Source organism: Podarcis bocagei, assembly GCF_964188305.1.
Source record: "Podarcis bocagei genome assembly, chromosome: 2".
Lineage (NCBI taxonomy): Eukaryota > Metazoa > Chordata > Lepidosauria > Squamata > Lacertidae > Podarcis > Podarcis bocagei.
The window spans coordinates 83,564,644-83,591,850 of record NC_138126.1 but is presented as its reverse complement, the minus strand read 5'-3'; the positions used below and the strand labels follow the sequence as shown (position 1 = coordinate 83,591,850).

Genomic DNA, 27,207 nt, shown 5'->3' with positions numbered 1-27,207 from the left:
CTGTTTTGGGACTACAATTCCCATCATCCCTGTCCACTGGTCCTGTTAGCTAGGGATGATGGGAGTTGTAGTCCCAAAACAGCTGAGAGGCCGGGTTTGGGGAAGCCTGCCCTAGCAGGCCCTGAACTCTTCGCCACAACTTCCAGCACCTTACCTCTGCGAGAATCTTCTGAGGTCATCTGCTGTTTATTGCTTTGTTGTCACTTCTTGTTCTATCCATTTCCTTTCAGCTGCATTTGTGCCACTACAAAAAAAGACTACATAAAGGTACTTTCCCCAATAAACCTGCTCTGACCCTCATCTTCTATTTTCCTCCATCAGCTTCATGCATATACCCACCTGAGGAAATCCCGAGCTGTCTTGCATAATGGGCCTGCAATGCTGAATAGAATCATCTTTCAATATAGGAGCAGTGCTATGGGCATAATAATTAAAAGTGATTTGCCTCAATTTCTATCCGCAGCTTTGAACTGGAAGTCCTGTCTCCCAAGGCTACCAAGTCAGTGTCAGATGAGAATGTACGCCTGGCAAGCCCCCTGCCTGAAGTTAAGCTGAGAAAGTGCAAGAAGAGAGCAAAGAGAAGCAGTGTGGTCTTTGCAGATGAAAAAGCATCACCTGAACTTCTTGATATGAAAAGTGTACGTTGTTATAGATGAGTAGTCTCATTATAATTCTGAAGTACAAACTGTCAATTTCATATTAGACGTATGTTTTCTGAACAGTATGTGTCCCTTAAAGTATCAATGTCCATGAAAGAAAAAAATGTGGTTTTCTTGCAAGATGTGACACTCATCTTGGAAAATGGTGGAAGATACATTTGCTTAATGGAACATGTCAGGTGTTGCTGAACGCTAACTCCTAGCATCAGCCCTAGCAGGCAAGGCCAAGGATGTTGGGAGTTGTAGTTCAGCAACATCTGGAGGGCCAAAGGCTCCCCACATCTGGTATAAGTGAACCTGTATAGTTACAGTACGCATAACAATCAAGGAGGCTGGGAATATATCCTGACCTAAACTAGATTATTCATTTTTTTACTGTTGGTGACAGTCAGATGGCTTGTTTGGTGGGAGGTTGTAGCAGTGATCCAAAAGAAAGAAGTTGGCTGCACTTTTGTGGTCCTGATTGCTGTTGGATACTTTCATAATGACCACCTATCCCTCTTGAGTCTTCTTAAGGAAATTAAATATTGTTAGGGCATTGCAAGTTTGCAAACTGTGCTCTATAAACAGTGCCAAGCTGCAGACTACACCATTGGCACCTTTTTGTGCGATCTATCATTTGAGCACTTTGATCACACTAATATATCATCAGCCTGACTTGCATTGCACAATTTTATAGCATCGCCCCTAAGAACCAAATGTTTTTGAGTATTAAAAAAGCAACGTCATTAAAGCAAAAATCAGAAACAGTTCAGTAAAGAAGCCTCATCTAATTTAGTTTACTATCCCGAAGCAAAGTGAACTAAAAATCACTTTGAATCATAAATCCTTTGGAAGAATTGTTACAAAGGACATAAAGTTCTATCCCAATATAATCTGTTTAAGACCCTATTAAATGGTCATCAGCTTCATTTACTGTTCACCCCAGGAGTAAATTAACTCCCTTTTGTGATCACATAAAATGTAAACATACATAACTTTTATAATTCAATAATTCTAAATATGTTTCATATGCTTGCTGAGATCAGTATAAAATTCAGTTTTTAAAGACTATCATGGCATAAATGACTAAAACTTAATTTGTGCCTGCCAAGCAGTTGTTGAACAGATTTAGAGTGTTGGCCACACCTTTGCCAAATAAAGAAAGATGGGGTAGAGAAGTGAATATGACACCAGTTATTTAACCTTCAGAAATTTAGCATGTGTCCTTGAGCATGTATGTCTAATTACTATGACTCTGTGGGATTTTTCTAGCTTTCTGTTGGTGATATCCTATAGATCAAAGCTTCTGCCTCATTTCAGTTTTGTGACAGGGTAAAAACCATTAGAGTTAGGCAGAAGCTCAGGGACAGCCGAAACAGCTGCTGGCTGTTCCCCCTGAGACCCCAACCATTCTCCTCTGTTGCCAAATAACCTCTTCCTCCCCCCATCCGCCCCAAACCAGCCTACTGCTCCAGGTATGGTGGTCAATACTTCACCAGTGTTGTAGAAAGATCCAGTCTATTTGGCTTCTGTGTACAGAACTATGTGTTGGGAGTGAAACTACAGTCCCTGGTTAAGACCTAATGCTATATTAAGAGTTGTGGATTCCCTCCCCACTCCTTGCAACAGTGGAAAAGAGTGAAGTGGGTATGTTTTGCTCATATAGAGAAAGTATGTTTACTGTGACATGCAAATGAGGCCATTGTAAGAAAATAGAAGTGTGCTTGGGTGATCTTTCCTCTGCATTCAGTGTCTATAAGTAAAGAAATGGGAGTGGCTCCCCTTGCTTGACTAAGTAAGATTTCAAGGATGCTATAACCTCCTTTGTGCCCTTGGGCAAGTCTCATTAGTTTCAAGATAACTTGTACAAAACCTCCCAGTGGACTGTATTTTTAGAGCACAGTTCATATTCTACTGAATTACAGAGGAAAAAACTCCCATTGATTTTAATGGTCTTAGGCATCATACCTGAGTCAATAAAATGACTGCTTGGCTTTACTGATCTTTAGTTATTAAATGAAGCATTTTGCATTCTTCTGGCTTAGCCAGGGGCAGCTTCACTTGTGAGGAAGCAGTAGTCTCTTCAAATAATTGGGGAAAAAAAATATGTTTGCCAACACAAGTAAAACTCGCACAAATAATTTTACCCTATATGCAACTGTTAAAATCGGTTAATTCCCCCTCCTGAGTACTGAATGATTTGTGTGTTACTGCACAGCTGTCAAGAAAACATGCATTTATGAGTGACACGAATCTTTCTGAACATCTGGGTGTACCTCACAAAACATCTGTTCTCAAGCAAATGAGCTTTGCCAGCCGTTCTATGCCAACTATTCCAGGTAAGGCAATTGGGATAAGAGAATGAGAACTCTGTACTTTGGGGCTGCTAGTAATTAAAATAAAATAAAATAAAATAGGCTGCTTCAGTTCACTTTTGTTTTAAAAAAGAACTTCAATCTTTTAAAATTCAAAATGTGTTGAATATTAAGTATTATATTAATGTTTTAGTGCCTGAAGCAGACATTTTGATACAGGCCAAGCATCAACTAATATTTTATTCAATGTTGCCTAATCATTATAACAGTTACAATCAGTTAAGATTACTATCACTCGAGTCCTTTAACTATCACTGTGTGTATAGAGTGCGCAGACGCAAACACAAGCTATGTGCTCAGATAGCCCTCACAGGCATCAGAGCCATTTAGAAACTCACAAGTATAGACACTTTTGTGCCAGCATCAGAGTAATAAAGAGTAACAGCAAAATCAAAGGAACATAAATATTTCATTGCTGTTGCAGTTAAGAACTTGTGAAGTGGCGGGACAGGTATTTTGTGCAGCACAGAAAAGAAGGAAGAGTGTTTGGACATATATTTAGCAAGACAAAAACCCACCCCTGATAAATGCAATAATGGAGGTGGGTATCCCACTCCTCTGCCTTGCTCTTTTCTTGATTAGCAGTTCTTACTCTTCACTTGATTAACTAAAGCTCTTGTGGACAATTGTCAGCGAATTCCCAGATGCACAGCATCCAAACAAGCATATTAGAGAAGGAGTGAAATTATTAATCTTGCTGGAATCTTGGGAGCTACCTGACCGATGGGGAGAAGGCCAAACCCTTCCATTGCACTGGATCTGGAGTAGGGCGAATCCTATAAGACAGGTCATTTATTCTGGAACAGGTGCTTCTGCAGAGATCCTTGGGTAGCAACAGTTACCAGTCATCTTGATCCTTGTACATGCAGTTGGAATGGAAGCCCTAAGAGGCAAAAAGTCTTTTTGCTTTCACAGTTTGTGTCAAGCTGTTTAACTGTTGCCATTGTCCAAACATGGGAAGACAGGGAGTTACATTTTCTGCATGCCGGTTTTTTTAGAATTAATTAATTTGGGCTCTCTCTTGTTACTTAATTAAGTACCAGTGTTTGCTTGTTTTTAAGGGGTAACTATGTCCGTGTGCTGCCCCCCACCTGAGGAACCAAATGCACCACAGAGGATGAGCCAGGCAAGCATCCCTCCTCCCATCTTGGAGGCAGACAGGAAAACTCTAAAAAAGAAGAAAGTGAACCAGCTCTTCAAAACAATAGTAAGTGAAAATTTTCAAGTTGGGGCTCAACTGAATAGTGGTGTCTGATCAGCTTCTAGCTGCTGATGAGCTCCACCTTTTCCCTGAGTTTTCAAATCAGATCTTGTAACTTGCATTGAATATGTGAGGAACTGAAGATGCACAACCCGAAAAGCCCTACTGAGGAAATCGATCTGCTCATTTCGTTATTTTTAATATTTACCTATTCTGTATGCACAGCATGCTCCAGCACAGCAATTTTAATATTAGGTTAACACAAGAAGTCTCATTTGACCTTCACTTGTACTCCTGGCCTGATTTATTTGCCAACCCAGCAAAAATTTAATGCTTCGTTAAGATTTCAAAAAAACAAAAACAAAAGCCATGTGAGTTGAACAACTCAACCACACAGTAGCAGCACTACAGAGCACATTTCTGTTTAGATCATAGTAGGCAAGTTGTTACACACATTACACTGTGGTGCTTCCATACACATTTGTATAGAAGGTGTTAACAATGCTGCATTTCATGTACTCTAGGCAAAACTTTCTTCTTTCAATGAAATCACATCTTGCCTGCAAAGCAACATACAGTTCAGGCAAGTGTTGGATTACAGCTGACATCTATTTAAAGTTGATAAGTTTCAGGGTTTTTTCAAAAGCCTGACTGGAGATGTTATTATTTTCTAAACTCCGATAGCAAAACAAAATATGCAACCTAGAAATGCAGAGGGTGCTAGTATTTCTTGTGGTGCATGAAAGGATAGCAAATTCTGCCATTTTATATGTACTGTCTCGCTGAAATGCTGGAAGATTTCTAACTGGTATTCCCTTTCATAAGTTGCTATAAAAGACAAGAATCGTGTTTTGTTTTAGCTGACTATGATCACTAACATTAAAGTATTCAAAGGATGCCATATAGAATATTTCAGTACTTCTTGCTACAATACTGTAAGGTAAATCAGTATTGTCAGCCCATGACTGATGGTGAGGAATGAAGGGAGTTGTAGTCGGACAGCACCTGGAGAGCTATAGGTTCCCCAATGCAGCAGTAGTAGCCGCCACTGGTTTTATTATCTTGCATGTGTTCCCAGCATCAGCTCACACCTAGTATCTGCCACTAAGATTTTCTTTAACTCCTGTTTTTAAAAAATACTTTACAAAAAAAGCTCTTACAGGTAATCTAGCTTTTATGTTGACCTCACAAGTGTAGAGTTCAGGAGTATCTTACTTGCATTTTGATCATGTACATGTTTAAAACTCAGTGTGATTTGCTTTTGAGCAAATAGGAATAGTTCCAACTAAGTGTGCACAATATTGCAGCCTTGAAGTAGTAAATCAAATCACATCAAAAGTGAACAGCTTGTGGGACAAAAGGGAACATATTTTTAAAAGCCACTTCTTTCACTAATAAGAGCCAAGCAAAAGCTAGGCTTTAATTCATCAGTCAGCCAACCTATATTTTGACTTCATTAGAGTTCCTTAGAACAAGGAAGTTTTCCCCTTCAAAGGGACAGCAACCTTAGTAACAACCTTCAGATTTGATTCACTGTTTGTTTTCTGAAATCTCCCTGCACTTTAAAGTCTGGTTTTAAGTATCAGGTTTGCACTTGCAGTAATACAGGATAGAGAATATAGAAAGGATACTCCTAAGAGCTTAGATGCGAGTGTGGAATCTTGCGGGTTTAAACTCCTTTGAGACAAGCCTGAAAGGGAATCTCTCAATGAAAAGCAAAAAACCAAAGACCTGCCTTGCAGCTATCATACTGAATATATACATCTGCTGCCTACCTCCAAGGATGTAGGAGCACCATCATCTTGGCTGTGGCCACACATCCTGCTCTAGTGTTGTAGCAGAGAAGAGGGTGTTGCAGTGGGACTCAGCAAGCCTTAGTAGCTAGTTTTTTAAGGAATCCCATGCCACCTAAGCCACTTTGGGGTTTTATACAGAAAGGCAAGTTAAATATTTAACATAAAAATAAACATCACTGCTTGGAGTGGATTGGAATTCCTTCATGACATGCATTCATATAAGCACTACAGGCTGATTTAAGTGGGCGGAAAGCACTGGACCATTCTGACAGAAAGTCCAGGTGATAAGAAAAACTGCTGGGTTAGCTGTTGGACAGTGCCTTATTTGGTGTGCTCACAGCCAATGTGGTGCCATCCAGAAGTTGCTCAGTTATGACTTGCACCATTCTTGACCACTGGCCATGCTAGCTGGGCCTGATGGGAATTGGAACCCATCTGGAGGAGTGCCACGTTGGCCACCCCTGGCTTACAACAAGATCACTAGAGGAAGAAAAATGTTGACAGGCAACCTTCTTTTTTATGTATCCAGTACAGGACCAAACAACTTGAAGATGGGAGGCATACCAGTGAACGACAATCTGATTTCTTTCCAGACCAGTGAATAAATTACCATGTTTGAAAGAGAAGAGATTTCCCAGCAAGTGTGGAAAACAAGATTTCAAACCGGAGAGGAAGGCTGGCATAAAAGAACATTACTAACTTGTATAACTCACTTGCACAATCTATACATCTGCTGTTTTAATCAATGCACAATAGTAATTAAAATATTTGCTTTTCCATTTCTAACAAGATTATAAAGTCAAGGCATTTTTAGTAATCTTTAGGCCAGTTCCCAGACTCAGCATTCTAGGAACATGGTGGCTCACTAGAACAAGCATCCACCTGCCACTGTGCACAGGACATAATGTGACAGATAATATGCACTTAACATGATTTATGCAGTCCTTTTGCATTTTATTTGCACTTTTTATTAAGTGTATGTGCTGGCTTCTGTATTCCACTGCACTTATAGGATACCTAAAAGACTGATCTTGTAAATCGGGTGTTAGGAATTACCAGTTCAATGAGCTAACTATTTTAAATTCCCAATGAAGTTTAAAGGTTGACTGAAATTCTGTTTTTATTAAAGTACAAGCCCCACTTAACTTACAACCTTGAACTGTTGTCATGAAATTGTCTTGCCATATATTACCGCACCCCCAAGAATGATAGCTCTTTTGTGTTTTAATTTCACACACACTCCGCAAACATGCAAGAAAAAGTTTCTGTATGAAAGAACCTCTTACACCCTTTCTATAGACGATATACTTCCTGCAATTTAGTAATCAAATGTTATATGTGTTCTCTCATTTGCTCTGAATCATCCTTCATGGAATTTCTCCAAATTCCTCAGTATATTGCATAATTCATCTCGTCTTACTGACAAGAGAACTCTACAATTCCTGTATTGCTACTGTGCCAATATAATTGATTTTCTCACCTTTCTGACATGCTTATGCTATACCTTTTTGCTTGTTTCATTGTTCCGAGACAAAAGTACAGCTACATGGTTTTAGTACTATTATTGCATAACATACCCATTTATTTTAAAGAAGTCAATAAATGTATCATCTTGATCTGGGATTACTCAGAAATTTCGACATATTCATTTGCCTATGTATCTCCTGGCTACTGTGTAAAAACTGCACTGATTTAATAAACTATGCCCAGTTTTGGGGCTTCAAGGTAAAGTTTTAAATTGCTTGTTATAACAGGAAAATGTAAACTTTGATTTGTGTGTTCTGGAAAATATGAATGTCTAAAAGCCCACTTCCTCCTGGTAATTTATATTCTGCTGCAATTGGAACTGAGATGGGGTAGAGTTCAGGATCGATCACTGTTCCCTGGAGCATTTGACCAGCACCAGAAGCAGCAGCAGTCAGTGATAAAGGTCTCCTGCTTAGAGCCTACAGCAACTATAATAATGCCATGATTATATAATGGGAAGGAAATTTGGAAGAAACTACAGAGCTTTCTAAAACAACACAGCCATATGCCTCTGGCAGAATGCTATCAGCTAATTAGGTCATTTCTAGGAAAGTCAGATTTGTTCCCAAGTTTCTGAAATCTTATCAAAAAGATTGATTTCACAAGAGATATTATGGGACATATTCCAAACAGCTGCTACAGTCTACTCATCCCAAGTGGTACTGTTGATGAGCATTTCCCCCCAGAAAAGTTAACTGAGAAAGTTTGTATTTTATTGATGAAATACTAATTCTGTGCATTGATCTTCATATTGTTTTGACTGGCATTGCAAGTAACAAGCCAACCACTAGAAAAGGCAAACCAGTATGCTGCCCATGGATTAATTTTAAGTAGATGGTTGGTGGACTTCCTTTGAGTAAATTCACTGGAGCAAAGGAACTCCAACTTGCCATTTGGACTACAGTGGTACCTCGTGTTAATAACTTAATTCGTTCTGGAGGTCTGTTCTTAACCTGAAACTGTTCTTAACCTGAGGTACCACTTTAGCTAATGGGGCCTCCTGCTGCTACCGCACCGCCACCGCACGATTTCTGTTCTCATCCTGAAGCAAAGTTCTTAACCCGAGGTACTATTTCTGGGTTAGCGGAGTCTGTAACCTGAAGCGTCTGTAACCCGAGTTACCACTGTACACATTGTCACTCATAATTCCTTGGCTTATCACAGATGACCTGATGATCACAACACTAGGCCCCACAAACACAGCAATCACCCTACCAAAGAATTCAACACATTTGCAATGCTGTCAGGCCTCCACTGGGAGCTGGAGGGTCACAGATTCCCCACCCTGGGCTCTTGTTTCATCCTCATTATGTACTGTCTCGCTGAAATGCTGACTGTGGTATTTCCCTTTCATATTTTGCTATAAAAGACAAGAATCACAAAAATGAAACTCTGCAGCACCAAATTCAGATACTATGGGGTACAAATAACCAGAAACCTTAACAAACTATACCTCCACAACTACAACATCATGTGGTGAGAAAATAACAAAGACCTGAGGAAATGGAACAACACCGACTTCACCCTCTCAGACAAAATAGCCATGATCACACACACACACACACACACACCAAAAAATTAACCTACATATTCCAAGCCCTGCCAATTTGGATTCCCTCAACCCAACTCTATAAATGACAGACAAAACTACACTTGTTTATTTTCTCACACAAAAAGCCAAGAATAAGCCCCAAATACCTGCACCTCCCCTCCTCAGGAAGAGGAATCCCCAATATATAACTATACTACATTGTCAGCCAAGTGCACCCCATACCGTAATCCCATACATACTAGAAGACGAAATGAAACAATGAGAATACACAGAGATAGACACAATTGAAAACACCTCGGCCACAGCATACTCATTCCTTCAAAACAAAGGAAAATCCCTATAACACTAAACAGGTTCACAAAGTCCATGCTTATAGCATGGAACGAAAAAGTAGGAAAACTATCCCCACTAACCCCCCCTGCCATTACACAGCCCGAAACGTCTAAATAAAAACTTGGCAAGCCAAAGGCTTACACCGCCTAACAAACATCTACAAAAATAACAAACCCATACTGACACAATGTAAGACAAACTAGGGGACACCCAAATACCCTGGCTAACATGCTACCAGCTGCACACCTTCTTAAACAACCCAGCAGTAAAAGCAGCAGCCACTAGGCCTTTGACCATCTTCGAAAACCTTCTCCTGACAGGAGAGGGACATGGCAAGGGGAAGGTATCCACAATATGCAAAATATTACTCCAGAATCCCACAACCCCCCTCATCTCAATCAAAAAACAATGGCTCCACGACATAGGTTATGAAATGTACCCTACCCAGTGGACTAAAGTGTGGTCTAAACCTCCCTTTAAATTCATCACAGCCAAAAGAAGGGAACTTGAAACTTATCTACAGATGGTACCTAACACCACGAAAGCTGGTGACGATACACCCATGAACCTCACCAAAATGCTGGAGAGGTTGCATCTCTACAGGCACATACCTCCACGTGTAGTGGGATTGCCCCAAGATCCAACCCTTTTGGACATCAGCCCTACCTGAAATATGCAAAATAACTAAACAGGCATTAGAAGCCACCCCAGAACTAGCCATATTGAATATTTTCCAAGACAATAATACATACTCACACTAGGAAGAGCTCATAAGCCACCTACTTTCAGCAGCCAGGAGCATCATATAGACACTGAAGGGACCCATCAGGAGTGAATATGCACTATTGATACCAAACTGTAAGGGAAACAGCCCTACTAGATAGAAAATCTAACCCACAGACTGAAAGTAGCACAGGGACAAATAAAAGAGGACACCTTCACCCTGGTGTGGCTCCCCTTTATTACACACACAGCCTAACAAGAAACCACTGTCAGCATACAAATTGGTACGGCTATCTTGACCCAACAACCCCTCCGCCTCACACATGCAAACAAAACTCACTGCAGTCAACTTAAGGCAACCCTTGGCCTCCAATCCCTCTCACTGCCAATGAAAACTAATAAATGAATAGAAATAGAACCTACCCACGCAACGCTGATACAAAAACCTTACACAGACACTATGTAAGAGAATGAAAGTTTACTAACCCCCTCTTCCCCACGCTGTCCCTCTCCACCTCTCTTCTCCCCCAACCTTATACCGACTACAACGTTAATGTCTCACATTGAATATAACTGATCTGTAGAAAGTATGATCTGAAAACAGAGATGATGTATGTACTTTTGTAAAAAAAAAAAAATCCATTTTTTTTAATAAAAACAATTTTAAAAACAATAATTCCTTGGCTGATCTGCTGGTGACTATTCTGAAATATATGTGTGTGCTGCTATATATGAGCCAGAGGAACTAAGCAAATCAAAATTATTTGTGCAGACATACCCAAGTCTTCTAATGCTGGTCTTAAAAACAACAATATAAAAACTCAACTATGAGTTATTAATAATAATAATGATGATGCTTATTTTTATACAGCATCCGTACACTTACTAGGAATCAATGATCCTGGAATATATTAAAGTATTTGTGTCCATTAAGTATCAATACAGAAAAACAGTTCTACAGCCTTTGCTGCTAACATCACATTTCTCATTTGCATGTGAATTATGATCTCATGCTCACCGTTCGTTACAGAAAATAACACAGAGACAGTTTTGACACCAAGGGTGAATCATTCTAACACTATGAAGTGGAGAATGAATAAGTTAATCCTTTTCCATCAATCAAATTTGGTAAGCCCTATTCATTGCTTAATTGTTTAATATACAAGCTTTTCAAGTGTCTGAACAAGCTAAAATATAATGTTATACACTGTCTTGGTTGTCTCTTAGGGCAGACCCAGGTCACTGAGCCTGATTTTCTACAGCTGCTGCCCACCATGAACCACCATTAGCAGGATTGGCAGCAACAGCAGCAGATAGGTTCTATGCCACTATACAAATACACTTACAAATACACTTTATCCGAAAGGTTTCCACAATTGTGGCTACTAGTGTAGTTAGTAACTGTGCAGTGTGCCAGCACTCCTTCAACCTGGGAAATTGTGGTTGTTCTATCAGCCAGCCCCCTGTGTTGAGGAAAAGATGAACAAAAGTCTCTCCTCCAGACTTTTCTACTGATCACAGTGCCTTGAGCCCTGTGAGTCCAGTTTCCTAGCTAGGTTTGGCCCAACAGTCAGTCTGGATGATTTTTTTCTTTCAAAAACCCATCCTAAATTATGTATCCATGACATTTAATAGACGTTTTATCACCAAACAGCAATGGCTTAATGCACGGAAAATGCTCAATTACAGAGACCATCCTGAGAAAACCTTTGAAGTTTTGTCAAATGTTTGGACTTCGTTCAGTGAATGTATTGCTTTTTTTAATCTTGGGCTCACACTTCCTATGGGTGAAAATGACAGAGTAAAGTAGCACTGCCAGTGCAAACTCACAAGAAATAGCTAGCAAAAGTTTCAGTTAGATGCAGCTAAATGCCACTGAAATCAGTAGAACACAGTGCTGAATTAAATGTTTACAGGGACTACTTTTTGTAGGACTGTTGTGTTACAAATGATAAAATGTAATCTGTTTTCCAGTTGAAACATTTTTTATGCCTACTTAATTAGCGTGTAAACTTTGCCCGTGACCACAATACATGAAAATTAAAAATGAGATATGAAACTTAACACCAAGCCAGCAATTATTGACCAATTTGTTAGAATCACTAAAGTTGGGAAGTAAAAGACTCCTGGTGGTAGGCAAATCCAGGACTCCAAAAAATGAAATTGATATATCAATAAACTCTGCTTTATCGCCAGTCTACTCATAAAACTTTATCTTTGTATAAGCTTAAGGCATCAAACTGTCCTTCCATCCTAATCAAAACTTGATAAATTCCATTTCTGTGACCCAGCTGACAACTTCCTAAAGAATTGTAACATGGGTTGTACCAGAGGCAAAGAGCTGGGGAATATACAGGCCCATAGAGTAGGCTCAGGAGGTGGTTCACACCGTCCGCCAAACACAGGTACAAGCGGCCTCTGCAAAAACGATACAAGTGCTTGTGCAAGTGTATGTGCACTTCTTCGTACAGCTCAAGTATTGTCTACACAGTTACAAACTACACACTCATTCAACGCTACATGTGAATAACTGCATGTACACTGGTCAGCTACTTGTGCACGCAGGAACAAAAAATGTACTCTTGTCGGATGTAACATCATCCTGACTTGTGGAGAGCAGTAAAAGTGGGGAGGGGAGATGAGCATATGTACTCGTCCCTGCCCATTATCCCTGCATGCTAAGTTAACCTGTTTTCCAAGGTGTCTTTTGAAGATCAAGAAACCGTAGGTTTTTGTTTTGAAGGAGCAGAATACAGAATACACCAAACAAGCAATAGTGTATCAGCAGAGGGCGAGGAACTTGCTTATAAACGTCCTACAGCATTCTTCTCCAGGGAATGGAGAAGACAGGGATGCCTTTGAGGCCTGGGGGAACAGAGATGGAGGAGAAACCTCCATCAACAGCCTGTTGAATATTACCCAAAGTCTCTCCATGATGCAGCTGAATTGCAACCTTTCTTCAACTTACTGGCCTGCTAGCCTTCCTAGCCTGTAGGCTAGGATGTTACAAGAAAGGCCTCACTTTCTAAAGTCAATTCTAAGGTGACCCAAAAGGTATGGCTTTGCCCTCCACAAGACTGGTAGGAAAATATGTCCACTGCATGCACTGTATCACCTAGGCTGCATTTACATTGCAGTTTGTTCCATTTCCCTATCTGTTAATTTCCACAGTATATTTGAGCTTTCACACAACGTAAAAGCCACTTTTCCATATTATTTGCAAAGAGATTTTTTTCTGGATTTTTCTATCCTTTTCCTTTCCATGAAATGGAAAAGAGCACTATATTTGCACAAAAATCCACTATAGTTCCAGAAGTGGCTTTTACAATAAGTTATTGTATAATATGGAACTTACAGGGGAAAGCTGTGAAAACAATAAACTGTCATCTGATTGCACCTAAGGCTGCATTTATTGTGTTAGTTTTACTTATACTAGTGCTTCTCTCTTGATTTCCAGAAGTGATTTTTACATTATTTGAAAGATCACATAAAATGTGAATACCAACAAGTAAGAAAATGTTGGCAAGGTAGAATAAAGTGCTGTCTAAATGCAGCTGTAATGTAGATCTGTTAGCCCAGGCAAAGTAATAGATTTTCCTTACCCTTTCAGAGAATGGCCTGCATGATTGGGGAGCTATATTTACTATGTTGAAGAATAGTGAACCCATGGAGTGGTGGTTTTAAACAATCAAATTAAAGGCAGAGGCTTGGATTCAGAATTCCCATGAGTGGAGTTCTGCTGGAAGAAGAAGAAGGGTGAAGCAAGTTTTGCCAATTCCTCTTCCCCACTGCAGCTCCTTCAAAACCTGTTCTGGAGGATTGGTGACACTTTGGAATGGTGTTGGAGATGAAGGAGAAATAGACAAATATTGTGAGTGTCCTCCAGTTATTGAGCCCTTCCTTGCACAGAAAGGGTACTCTGGGTCCAACCCACGTGACACACACATACACAACCAACTTTTACGGAAATGACAAGCCCATAACAATACAGGAAACACAAGATAAACTAGGGGACACTCCAATGGTGGCTAACCCACCACCAACTACAAGCCTTACTAAACAACCCAGCAACGAAAACAGCAGCTAGCAGGCCACTGACTAGCTTTGAGAAACTCCTCCCAACAACAGAAGGACACAGTAAAGGGGTGGTCTCTACAATATATAAAATACTACTCCAAGACACTATAGACCCCTTTACCACAATTAAAAACCAATGGGAGCAGGAATTAAACCATACCAAATGGTCTAGACTATGGTCTAAACCACCATTCAAATCTATCTCAGCCAAAAGACGAGAAGTTACCCTAAAACATATATACAGATGGTACCTAACACCACAGACGCTAGCACAGATATACCCAGGAACTTCATCTAAATGTTGGAGAGGCTGCACCACAATAGGCACAAATCTCCACATGTGGTGGCAACCCTTCTGGATATCAGTGCTGCAGGAAATTTCCAAAATAACAAAAAAGGTAATAGAAGCAACTCCAGAACACGCCCTATTAAATATCTTCCAGGACAACAACACACACGCACACTACAAGAAATTCATAAGTCAGTTACTCTCATGCGGCTAGAAATATCATAACTAGACACTGGAAGGACCTATCAGGAGTGAACATAGACCACTGGTACCAAAATATATGGGAAACCACAACACTAGAAAAGCTAACCAACAAACTCAAACTAGCATGGGGAAAAGCTACGGAGGATGCCTTCACCCCAGTGTGGTTCCCCTTTATTACATACTCAGCAAGACAGGACAATGACCTATCCGCCCCAACAGCATACAAATCAATATGCCTTACCTGACCCAACAACTTATCCCGCTTCCCTCACACAAATAAGCCACACCACTATCAACTAAACACAACCAACCAAGCTCGGGAACCCCTAACCTCTCGCAATATCAATAAAAATAAATAAATACACAAAGGACATGCCCGTGTGATGCTGACACAACCCCCCCCCCCCCACATTAAGAAACTGCAAGGTGTCTATGACAAAAATGTCTCTCACCAAACATAATCGAACTGTGAAAAAGACTATGAATTGAAAGTGGAGACAATAGATGTACCGTTCCCTGTTTAGTTTTTTGCTTTGTAACACAAAAAAACCCCAATTTTTTTAAGGGAGGGAACTTTTGTGTTTCCAAATATTCTGAGAGATTAAAATTCACAAGTGTTCCTCTTATATGAAGCCCCAGTAAATGAGCTGCTACTGAATCACAGACTCATAGAACTTGTGGAGTTGGAAGGGCTCCCAAAGGTCATCTAAACCCCCTGCTATGCAGGAATCTCAAGACGCAGTTTACCAACAAATTTGTTTTTTGTTGTTTCGAAGTGGTCTTTGTTCCAAGGAAGTCTGAGTTACTAGGCTATTCCTTAGGGGTTGCCAAGGCCTATTTTATGAACTGTGAGCAGCCCATTTCCATCCAAGCTGGTCGTAATAAGAACCCTGTAACATGTTCACTTGTTCCCCTTTCCCCTCCATGTCAGATTTTCCTTTCCTAAAGTTGTAAGCCTAAGGGCAGGGACTGTTTTTAAAATATTTTAAAATAAGCCACTCTGAGAGTGGTTCTGGCCAAAGAGCTTTGAAAAAAGAACAAATGAAATATAATAAAATAAATAAAAATAATTAAAAAATTCCTTCCAGTAGTACCTTAGAGACCAACTAAGTTAGTTACTGGTATGAGCTTTCGTAGAGGATACTTTTCCGACATTATGTTTCCGTACAGCCTTAGACACAGGTATGTATGTTCTTTTCTCCAAAATGCAATTTTAGGTTCAGTCTCAAAAGCTGTTACAATTTTCATACATTATGTAGCAACCTTACATATATTTCATTTTTTACTTGCAAGGGAATTGTCTGGATGAATAGTACATGTATCTACTTGCTAATGGACTCATCATCAACAGCAATGCTTTAGGAGCAATTCTGCAGACTTTTCACAAGTGATCCTGAAATTGCTTCTCACATTCCCCATATCTGTAATTTAAAAATAAAACCCGCATTGGCTGGAATGCACATAATGGCTTTTAACTCCATTTGCACTGAACGTTAGTACTGAGATGCGCTTTGTTTCAGCATCACTTAAAAAAGCGTTTGAAGTTGTATATAGAGCTGATTTAGAAACAGATATTGGTATACTTGTGCAAAGGTGTGGAAACATGGTGGGAGCCTTCCCACGCTCTAAAACATATAATAGGAGAAGCAGCCGGTTGGCTTGTGTACTTACCTGCACAAGGTTTTGCTACTCTGAATAGACCAACCATATTTTTTCCAGTGTGCTTCTAACAGCTTTCACAAGAGGGAGCTATTCACCTACAGTAGTCAAAACATACTGAGTCAGTTGAATAAATAAATACTTGAAAACTATGGCAAAACATAAAACCAGTACCTTGTTTTTCACCCTTGTTTTAAATCATTTTATAACTTCATTAGAAGTAAATATTTCAGTAAAAGCAACAAAGAGCTTTATAGCACATTAAACACTAACAAATTTATTAAAGCTTAAGCTTTTTGGGGGCTACAGTCCACTTCATCAGATGCATAAAGTAGCCTGAAATGCAGGAACATATATACGTTGCTGGTGTGTGGGTAAGCAGAAGGAAAAACAATGTAGAAAAGTATGGGTGGTAATCATGATTATCAGTCACTCTTCAGCCGCAATCTTAACCATGTTTACTCAGAAGTAGAACTCTCTCTGAATGCTCTCAGGTAAATTGGGCTAGGATTGCAGCCTATGTGTGTTAATTGGTTTATCAATGCCAGGATGTCTGTGTTATCAACATTATTTTGTTTTTGTCGGGTGGCGCTGTGGTCTAAACCAGTGTTTCCCAAACGTTTTTGGGCAACGGCACACCTGTTTACCGGAAAAAAATCTCGCGGCACACCACCATTAAAGCCCCGCCCCGTGACGTCAGCGCGCAGCGTCACGCCGGGAGGGACGCACAAAAGTGAAAGTTTTTTCCCTCCCCCTTGCCGGGGTGGGAGGAGGCAGCAGAGCGAGGGACTGAGGGACGGCGGCAGCTGAGGCGGCGGCGGCTGTTGTGGTGGTGGCGGCGATAGCGGGCGGAGGAGGGGGCGGCGGCGGGGCTTGAGGAGCCGTCGCCGGGAGTTGCTGCTGCTGCTGTTGCTGCTGCTGCCCGGACATGCCGGCCTCCTCCTCCTCCGCTGTCTCGCGCTCCTCCCTTTTGCGCGCGCTGCCCCGCCGCTCGGCACCACCACCGCGGAGCCGCCCCCGGCTCGACGCAGATCCTCGCCGCCGCTGCCTCTCGCCGCCCGACTCGCCCGCCTCCCTCCCACGGCACACCAGCCGATGTCTCACGGCACACTAGTGTGCCGCGGAACACCGGTTGGGAAACACTGGTCTAAACCACCAAGCCTCTTGGGCTTGCCAATCATAAGGTTGGTAATTCGAATCCGTGCAGCGGGGTGAGCTCCTGTTGCTTTGTTCCAGCCCCTGCCAACCTTGCAGTTCAACAAAAGCATACCAGCACAAGAAGATAAATAGGCACTGCTGCAGCGGGAAGGTAAACGGCGTTTCCATGCGCTCTGACACTCATCATGATGTTCCGTGCACCAGAAGCAGTTTAGTCATGCTGGCCACATGAACCGGAAAAGCTGTCTGTAGACAAATACCAGCTCCCTCGACCTGAAAGCAGAGATGAGCACCACATCCCATAGTTGAATTTGACTGGACTTAACCGTCCAGGGGTCCTTTACCTTTTACCTTTGTGAATTACCACTTACCTACATAACTGTCACTTTCTCTGTACTTTCTGCATTTTATTTCCCTCTCATTTCTGTTTACAGTCCCTCTACTGTATACCTGCAACAAAGGTTGTACTGTGTGAATCTGACTAAGTAGACTGTAGTATACAAAAGCTTATGGCACAATAAATTTGTGAAGTGTTTAACATGTCAAAATATACTTTCTTGCAAGACAATTTAAGATGGTTACTTCTCTGGAGAATATTTTAGTGTTTCTTAAATGCAAACAGCAAAGATTTAATTAAATGTCAAGCTGCAAAAGAGATGAGGGCTGCTACCCTACACCCACTTACCTATGTGTAAGCCCAACTGAACTCAGAGGGACCTAATTCTGTGTAGGCAGTTACAGCCTTATGCTGTAGGAGAGCTTAGCAAATTTGACTTGGGTGTAATATTTCTACACAGCTCTTAAGAAGCAGGAAAGTTGAAGCATAGGGCATTCCTGAACATCTATTCAGAAGAAGGTCCCACTGAATCAGCAGTTGGAAGGGGCCCAGCTGTCTGCACAACTCAAAAGTTCAATGGGGATTCATTCCAGGCTTAGAAGGTTTGTGAGGAGCCTCCACACTGAGGGGGGAAATGCAGCCTCTCTATTCAGCCCTTAGGACTCTCCCCAGCTGACACTCTTTCTCCTCAGGGCACGCCCTTCACTGGCCCTGTTCTGCAACCACCTCAGGTGCTTTTGCCTGGCTGGAATGTGTCTTTGAACTGTGATAATGCTTCTTGCTTGCTTGGAGTGTGTGTGTGTGTGTGTGTGTGTGTGTGTGTGTGTGTGTGTGTGTGTAGAAATCTTTGAATTGTTATGCAGCCTGCTGTACAAAGGAAAGAATCACACCTGTTGCTCTACCCACTTTTCGCCTCTGGCTTTGGCCACCTTTAGCATGTGGGCCCTGCAAAGCTTGCTTGTGACAGAATGTGGCCCTCAGGCTGAAAAGGGTCCCCCACCCCTGGAGTATAGGGTTGCAGCCTTGGATACGTCCGGAGACAGCATTTGGCCTAGAACTATGTCTACAATTGCCAGCATGCAATCAGACAAATAAATGGATTGCTATTACTGGTGACTGAAAACGTTAAACCAGGAAAAAGAGAGAGAGATAGAGAATTAAAGTGATAGCAAAATTAACTGATGGTATTTGTTGTTGCTGCTGCTGCTGAGTTTAAGGTACTGTCTATGGAAGGAGGGCAGTGATTTCCATCCAGGCGTTCCATTCATTTGTTAAAGCAAAGCAAAGGCTTTGTAAATAAATGGTATTCTATCAAGATGCATTGTCAATATGCTGAAGCCAAACCAATACATCCAATTCTCATAAAGTCCAATGAAATTTGCAAGTTACAACACACAATGAAATGCTTGTGTAGGCAGGCTTCTGCTTGCTCTGCAAGGCTTTCTTTTCTCCTTGTCTGGCTGAAACAGCATGAACAGCTCACATACTGAGCTCAACTTCTTTACTATTTGCTTAATATAAATCTGCTATGCAGACTTCCCTCTAATTTTGGGGAGTAGAGGAGGCCTAGCATCTTTCTGCAACATCACAATCCTATATACACCTCCTTGAATGTAAGCCCCATTAACTTCAATGGGACTTTCTCTCAGATAAATGCATCTAGGATTGCTACCCAAGTTCTCCTTGGTGCAGTGCATGCCGCTTGCCTTTGTACATTGTAGCCTTAAATTCTTGAACAAACTGCCAACAGCACAGACCACTTGGACTCTGCTTTGATATCTAAAACTTTAGAATAGTAGGTTTAATAATACCTTGGAGGTGAGTTCAATTCTTTTCTTCCTTTGCCCCAGCTGTGGATTCCTTACAAAGCCTGCATATGGAAAACACCCATGTCAGTATATTTTAGGTATAAATAAGGACGCGCTGCCCCAGGGAGCAACCCATTTAGAAGCTAATCATCAAAGCCTACTTGTGGCTGAACTTTCACTTACATGAAAAAGAGACTTTAAAAGGCTTTCACCTGTCTGTATTTCAAGTGCACTTTTAATGAACTAGCAACCTTCTCCGGGTATTTTCTAGCTGCATTTTCAAATCAGCAAAGTCCCTTCCTTCCAACCATAGTGGCTTCTCTTAGTAACTTGTGAATCTGATTCTCCTGAACAGTTTTTATGCAAACACTGAGCTGAGAAAGGATTGCATTCATATTATTCCTGATTTTAAATGCAAATAAAGCAAATGGCCAGATTAACTGGAGGTTTGCCCAGTACCTTTTGAAAGGTGCTAGAATCCTAAGCAACTAGCTGATCTGCCTAATCAGAAGATTCACGCAGTACTGGACTGGACCACTTTTGAACAGAGGTGAGGAGCTGCATGGCTGAATATTCCGCCTGTATCAATATGTACATGAAGAATTAGCTCTTCCTTTTCATGTGGCCTTCTCCCTCATGCTGGCTTTGACCATGGGGAAGATTTCAATCATGCACTCGCCACATGCATTCCAAACATATGCAGTGCCAAGAGAGCTGTGCTAAGTGATTCCTCTGGATCTGTATATTGCTATGGAAGAGAGTTGCAGAGCAAGGACTTTTCAGGATGATAGCTGGGAAGAGCATTGTTCATATTTATGTGGCATTTCCAAAATGACTATTAGAAAAATACCCACTGGCCAGTTTATTAATATCTGTGCTCAAGGTTGCCACCTCCCTTCCTAACAGAGGTTCCTGCAACTTTAACAGCTGAATAGCGTTGAGAAGCTCAGCAGGTATAGCCACATACATAATCAGGAAGCACCTACTGAATTCAGAATAATGTTCATTGGTACAAACTATGTTTTCCAGTCCAGCAGGTATGCTTTTCTGTGAAACGCCTGTTTTCTTTGTGGGGGAACCTGTGCTGTTTTGTGCTCTGATATGGCATGTAACATTTAAGATACTTGAATTATTTCCTGGATTAAATTATGAGATGGCTTTAAAATATGTGTATGGGTAATGAAAGAATTAAGTCTAGCTGGAAAGAGTTTTGTTCTTATCTGGTTGCTTCTATCATGGACATTTCACACCTCTGGTTTGTCTTGTATTGTTGAATTTCTAGGACAACTTATATATTTTCTGCATTGGGATGGAAACTTTGCCCACCTTCTCAAAGCTTGGCAACCCTCAAGTGGGAAGGAACTGCATCATAGCCCCACCCATGTAGTTCCTGCATACAAACTTTTCTAGGGAAACATGGAAGAAGCTGCAGGTGACCTTTGGCGTTGCTGATGACATGGCAATATGTTTTACAAAATCGAGGTTTATTGAAGTATTTTAAACCAATGCTCCAATGACTGTAAATTCCCCAGGATTCAGATGAGGAAAGAAGAGACTTGGTTATACTAAATAAATGATTTGCATTGTGGTAAATTATTTGCAATATAATGATGCAGTTTTAACATTGAGGCAACAATTTCTACCACAATCACAAAAAAGAGGCATGAAATTTTACAGGCAGAAATAAGTATGTGTGTGTGGTGTGTGCATACACACACACACACACACACACACACAGAGAGAGAGCAATGTTCTGGTTGGTTTTTAATATAACAAAGAACAATGTACAATTTCTTTCCATAATTAGTCAAGTTACACTCCAAACTCCCTGGTACCCCATTTGTTTACCTCTAGCTTCTATAATTCCTTACAAACATATTTAATTTAATTTTAAAATGAAAGGGTTGTTACTTCTGTTTGGGAGTGAGGTAGTTCTTGTATGTCAAGCAGAAATTCAACTGGTAGTGCTTTCCCCAGCATGTAAAGAACAGGGGGTAGGCAGACTTCAGGCTTTCAGAGTCCACTTTGTTTTCTACTATAACCTTCAGATCTGCCAGGAGTGAGGTACAAAAGACGTATTCTTAGGAGTCAAGAATTCCAAGCCCAATAGTTTGTCTTGATTACCAGAAATGAACAGAGTCCACAGTCCTTCAACACACAAAATCCAGTACTGGCTATCCAAAAATTTATTAAATAAAGTAGTGTGAACCAAAGCTTATCTACTGTAAATTACCCAGAAGTAGACCCAGGAGTAGACAAAATAAAAGGGAAAACTTCACCCCTTGAATTTCAGTTTAACAGAGTTTTTAAAGGTACAAGAATCCTGTCTGAGAGATAAAACTGTAGAAAGCCTATTCTTAGGTTCCCAAGATATTTAGCAATGGATTTTTAAAAATCCTTTATTTCCTTCTGCCTAAAGATAGCTCATTAGCAGCACGCTGGTAAAATATTTTCTGTCTCTAACCCCTGGCTTACCTTGGAGTAAACCCCACTGAAGCCAGTGGGAATCACTTCTGAGTTGAGCAACACAGGATTGTGCTGTTAGCAAGATACATTTTCCTTACCAAATACACTGTTTCCATAAGAAATGTGAAAGGCTTACAGTGTGATTCTAAGAGCATTTGCTTATGTAGTCCATAGTGTGTGCGCAGGACAGAAGCCCTCATAGTTTAAAATATGGATATTCCTAAACAGGGAAATCACAAATATTCCTAAACTGCAGATCTCTTTGGTGGTTTAAGAGTATTAACAACAGAATATACACATTTGCTTGTCTCTGCATTCACTACTGTGTTCTACTTGCATTTGAGGAAGACTATCTCGCTCATTGCATCAACTTACGTGCAAGTGATTTTCAGGTTTCTTCATGTCAATCACACTAGTGGAAAATTCCTCCATTCATTTAAAAAGATAAACAGTTGTAACTTTCAAATTTGGTTAATGCGACATCTATTACTGGCTTGGGCTGTCAGCATTCCAAAAAAGGGATATCACCCTGATCTCCAGCCTATCAGGATGCACTAGGCTGAGCCTTGGAAGGGAAACCTAAACATTACAGGTGTATAAGTACCAGAGCTAGCCAGCACAGATGATGCACCTGTCTCAGGGAAAGGAGTAACACAGGTGTGTTGAAACTTGGTCAACTGCCAGAGCTAGATTATGAGCTCATTTGATCCACAGATACACTCACCACACCGCTGCAGCCCGCAATTTCCTAACATTGGGCAGGAACCTCCTGAAATGAACATCTACTATGAAAATTTCTTTCATCCACAGAATATTCCTAGTCCACAGAGGCCTACAAACTTTGAAACAGGGGACTACAATGCTACACCCAACCCTTACTTGTGGTTAAATGGACCTTCCATTAACAGTCCACCTTACCTACCGGGAACCAATGGAAGCCCATACATCCCACCAGCCTATGGGATGCAAAGGCAGCTCTTGCCTAACATGCACGGCTTGGCAGGGAATGAAATGGGCTGGCTCCCAATGCCTTCTCAAGAAGAGCTGATGAAGCTGGTCAGACCACCTTATTCCTATTCTGCGCTCATTGCAATGGCCATCCATGGAGCCCCGGACAAGAGACTGACCCTCAGCCAAATCTACCAGTATGTCGCTGACAACTTCCCATTCTACAACAAAAGCAAAGCTGGTTGGCAGAATTCCATACGGCACAACTTGTCTCTCAATGACTGCTTCAAGAAGGTGCCCCGGGATGAAGATGACCCAGGTAAGAAGACTTTTTAATAATAATTGCACCCCTCAGGCTCCCTTAAGAGGACATTCACCCATAAGTTCCCCAGGGTATCTAGTAGGCTAAATGTGATTCTGATCCAGTTTCCAGCAAAGTAAAGGCAGACTCCTATGAAACCTTGAATGGTAGCTATGCTATTTGTCCTCTCCTTCCTAAATTACTCCCTAATACCTGTTTGTTTGGTTACCACCAGGGAAATAAAGTTATTGGGGTGCCAGGGTGTGGGAGAAAAATTGTTTGCTTTTTGAATCTGGTGATGTGTCTAAAATATTTTTTGTAAGATTCTACAATCCCTATTTTCTATAGGCTCCCTAGCAGCAATTGAATACCCTTAGTAAATTTGTCAACTTCTTCATTAACCCTTGATCCTATGACTTTAATAGTAGGTTGATTCAAAGACATTGGCAATTGATAATCTTTTCCATGCTGTGAAATTCTTTCTTTGTTGATTAAAGATCACACAAGCAACCAGGGCTGTTTTTTGGGGTGGGGATGTCTGGTCCATAGGTGGCCTAGAATTCATTAGTTCCTTTGTCTTGAATATAAAAACACTTGAGCTGTTTTTTTAAGGAACTCACTTTCAGGGCTGATTTCTTGTTGGGTGTTACTGGGGGACACAATCACTCTGCCTGATTGCTGTCTTGCCGGAGGGCAAATAGTGCCTTGTCTCAGTAAAATCTGCTGATGTTAATGAAGGGTTTGTAAAGTGTTTTTGGCGGTGGGGGCGGGGAGTGGAGTGGGCTATTAGGACTGAAATACCAAGTTGCATTGAAGTAAAAGTTCAGCTTCAGTTTACCTAAAGCCTGAACAGGGGCTGGCTATAAGGATCTGGACAGATTTGAATACAAGCAGAGAGTCTCTGTCTTTCTTAAAGGGTGTTTCCCAATGTGTTGCTTTTTCTGAATCCAAGCCAGAATAAGCCCTGAGAACCATCTCTTTGTTGGCTGTGATTTATATTTACATTCTGCTGCTCTTGTTCTAACAGGGAAGGGCAATTACTGGACTCTGGATCCGAACTGTGAGAAGATGTTTGACAATGGAAACTTTCGGCGGAAGAGGAAGAAGAAGTCTGACTGCAGTGCCAGCACAGCGTCTCTTGCTTCTGACAAATCGGAGGACAGCGCCTTAACTGGCAGCCCCAAGGTGGCAGCAGAGCACCAAGACCTGCTGGAGAACTCATCTTCTGGAGCAGAGAGCTCCCCTGAAAAGAGATCTCCACCACCATCTTCCACCACTCCCTGCCTCAACAACTTCCTGTCAAGCATGACAGCTTATGTGAATGGGTCCAATTCAGTCAGCCGCTCAGTGGCCCTAGGACTTGGCACCGATGCTGGTGACAAAATGGGACAGAACGTGGTAGGCTTCAACTCATACACCCCTCTTGCCAACATCTCCAGCCATGGCAGTGGAGAGCCATGGTCCAATTCCATGTCCTCTGGTCATCTTGGCTATGGCAGCTCAGTTCTCAACCAGTTCAACAGCAGCTTTTACAACAGCCTCGCTGCAAATAATACTCTATATTCCAGAGAGGGAACTGAGGTGTAAACAGAGGGAGGTCTTGTGAAAAGAGGGGAAAATGTAAGGATACAGGGAGAGAAAATATTGTCGGGAAAGGTGCTTCACGTTAGCCCCCTCACTTCTTTCAATTTATGTTAAGATACACCAGAAAGGTATCTCTGTCATGGCCAAGGTAGTGGTATTCATGGCCAATGTTTTCAGGTAGTGGTATTCATAGGCCACAGAAGCTTCAAGCTGCACTGTACAGCCATGACTGACAGCAAACTTCCACTTGTCTTAGGATCTGTACAGGACAGCATATCATTTTTAACTCCATAGTAATCACTGCTTCAATACTTTCTGCCATTAAAACAGAATGGAATCATCACTTTACACCTAAGACTGCCTTGGAAAAGTGACTCTTCTATTGCTTGCTCACCATACAAAGGGGGGCGGGAATGACTAAAACTTCATGAAATGGTCTTGATTCTGCTTTCTTGCTTAAGGCATGATTTGGTCATTGGCAAGTACTTTTAAATCTCACTGATTTTCAATTGGAGAGTTGATGCTTCTCTTCAGCTGAAACCAATGGGATTTAAAAGAACATAACATTGATCGGATCATGTCCATGAGATCTGCTACTTTCTTCAGAATATGCATGTGCATTCTGATGGTTCTGTGAAACATGATATAACAACACTTAACGGGGGGAAGTGTAACAAAGGGTAGGAAGTACTAGAAACTTCTGTTCCTTCTTAATAAAATCCATATTTAAAAGCCTGGCCTTTAATCTTTTATGTTTACAGGTGTGAGGGTAAAAAGATTTCGGAACAGGAATTGATAGTTTGGGTCTGTTTCAAAACCCATTACTACTACTGGTATTTAAAAATAAATAAATCTAAAACTCAGTTTGCAGTCATGCTAGTCCAGGCAGCCGACCTGACATAGAAGTTGTCACTAATTTTGTTAGCATGGTGTTTGGGTGGAAAGGTAAAATTTCTATGTACTCGCCAAGTTTCAACACTGCTATTTTATGAGAACCTAAGAATCTTTTATGTTGGTTGCTAGTGCATTTTCCAAGGGGGGGGAAAGAAGCCTTTTTATTTTCCAGTTCTTAAACAATCTCTGTCCACGGTATTAACACAAATGGGGCATTCTTTTATTTCTTTTTTTTTTAACATGAAGGTTAATTTATGTACACCTTTCTTATACAATACTGTAAAGCATAAACTTGGGGCAGTTTTGCAGTGCAATCCTATACATGTCTACTCAGACGTAAGTCACATTAAGTTCAATGGGGTTTACTCTGAGATAAGTGGGTAAAGGATTGCAGCCCTAACAAATGCTCTCTGGCAAGGTTGCCAAGGGGACCTTTATGTATTATGATGACAAAGAAAACACTGTCGCTTGATATTTTTATTCTGCATATTTTGGTTACTGTTTCATTAAGAGCACATGCAGGGAAGTATTTTTTAATAAAACATTTGTTTGTAAAAACTGTGTATGTATTGTACTTGAAGTTGACAGTATGTGCCAAAACAAATAAGATGAAAATGGATTATTGTGATGTTCTTCTGACAACAGCTCAAGATCTGGAGATTTAACTTGTACTTAACTTGCAGGCTGGTGGGGAACTAGCACAACAAATTCTCATTCAAAGGGGCAAACAGGGCAACATTTGCTTGCCAGCTCTTTAATATCAGTGAGCTACATGCCCTGATCACAAAATAACACCTACAAAGCAGGACACAATTGTCAAATGGGCCAGCTATAGTTATCGCATACCACTTCCCAAACTTAAAGGGCAGTATTAAGTTGCATACAAAAGAGTGACACAAATTGCCTAACTAGTGAAAGAGGGAAATACGTAATAATGATCCAGCTAAATTAAATTAGTCCCGATTACAATGGAACAGAGCCAACCACATGGCCTTCCACTGGAGTAAGATTTGACTGCACCATGCTCAAAATCTGTCTCTGGGCGAAGGATGTTGTCATGTCTGTTTATGAGTATATATGTGTTTTATGCAATATAGTAGTAGTAGTAGTAGTAGTAGTAATAATAATAATAATAATAATAATTTATACCCCGCCCATCTGGCTGGGTTTCCCCAGCTACTCTGGGCAGCTTCCAACAAAATATTAAAATACAATAGTCCATTAAACATTAAAAGCTTCCCTAAACAGGGCTGCCTTCAGATGTCTTCTCCCAGACATCTGGGAGTGTTTTGCACAAGCGGAACTTCCACTTTGTGCACAAGGAGAAGCCATTC

General features: G+C 41.0%; 2 protein-coding genes and 1 long non-coding RNA gene across 13 annotated transcripts in view; 2 read left to right on the top strand and 1 right to left on the bottom strand.

Moving 5' to 3' along the window:
• DOCK2 (dedicator of cytokinesis 2) overlaps nt 1–7,743 on the top strand; it is a 246,435-nt gene extending 238,692 nt beyond the window's left edge. For all 3 annotated transcript variants that reach the window (XM_081178303.1, XM_081178305.1, XM_081178304.1), the window contains 4 exons: nt 464–638; nt 2,860–2,980; nt 4,078–4,223; nt 6,543–7,743. In XM_081178303.1, coding sequence (XP_081034429.1) covers nt 464–638; nt 2,860–2,980; nt 4,078–4,223; nt 6,543–6,614 — 514 coding nt within the window. In that variant the 3' untranslated portion in view covers nt 6,615–7,743. The remainder of the gene's footprint in view (nt 1–463; nt 639–2,859; nt 2,981–4,077; nt 4,224–6,542) is intronic.
• Nucleotides 1–27,207, bottom strand: part of LOC308578571 — a 40,450-nt gene that overhangs the window by 4,931 nt on the left and 8,312 nt on the right. For 6 of the 9 annotated variants that reach the window (XR_014003991.1, XR_014003992.1, XR_014003993.1 and 3 more), the window contains exons 2-4: nt 19,684–19,742; nt 16,390–16,475; nt 155–244 (exon numbers count right to left, since the gene is read on the bottom strand). This is a non-coding gene — a long non-coding RNA (uncharacterized lncRNA). Of the gene's footprint in view, nt 1–140; nt 245–16,389; nt 16,476–19,683; nt 19,743–27,207 lie in introns of all 9 variants that reach the window. The other 3 variants (XR_014003988.1, XR_014003989.1, XR_014003990.1) reach the window with 1 other exon arrangement.
• FOXI1 (forkhead box I1) lies at nt 22,791–26,390 on the top strand. Its single transcript, XM_081181617.1, has 2 exons — nt 22,791–23,413; nt 24,423–26,390. The coding sequence occupies exons 1-2, from the start codon at nt 22,840–22,842 to the stop codon at nt 24,980–24,982; spliced, it is 1,134 nt and encodes a 377-aa protein (XP_081037743.1). The 5' UTR covers nt 22,791–22,839; the 3' UTR covers nt 24,983–26,390.

Excerpts from the sequence above, each read along its gene's own strand:
- FOXI1 (XM_081181617.1), top strand. The coding sequence starts at position 22,840 with ATGAGCTCATTTGATCCACAGATACACTCACCACACCGCTGCAGCCCG. Across the intron at positions 23,414-24,422 it reads CCGGGATGAAGATGACCCAG|GGAAGGGCAATTACTGGACT; the intron begins GTAAGAAGACTT and ends TTGTTCTAACAG.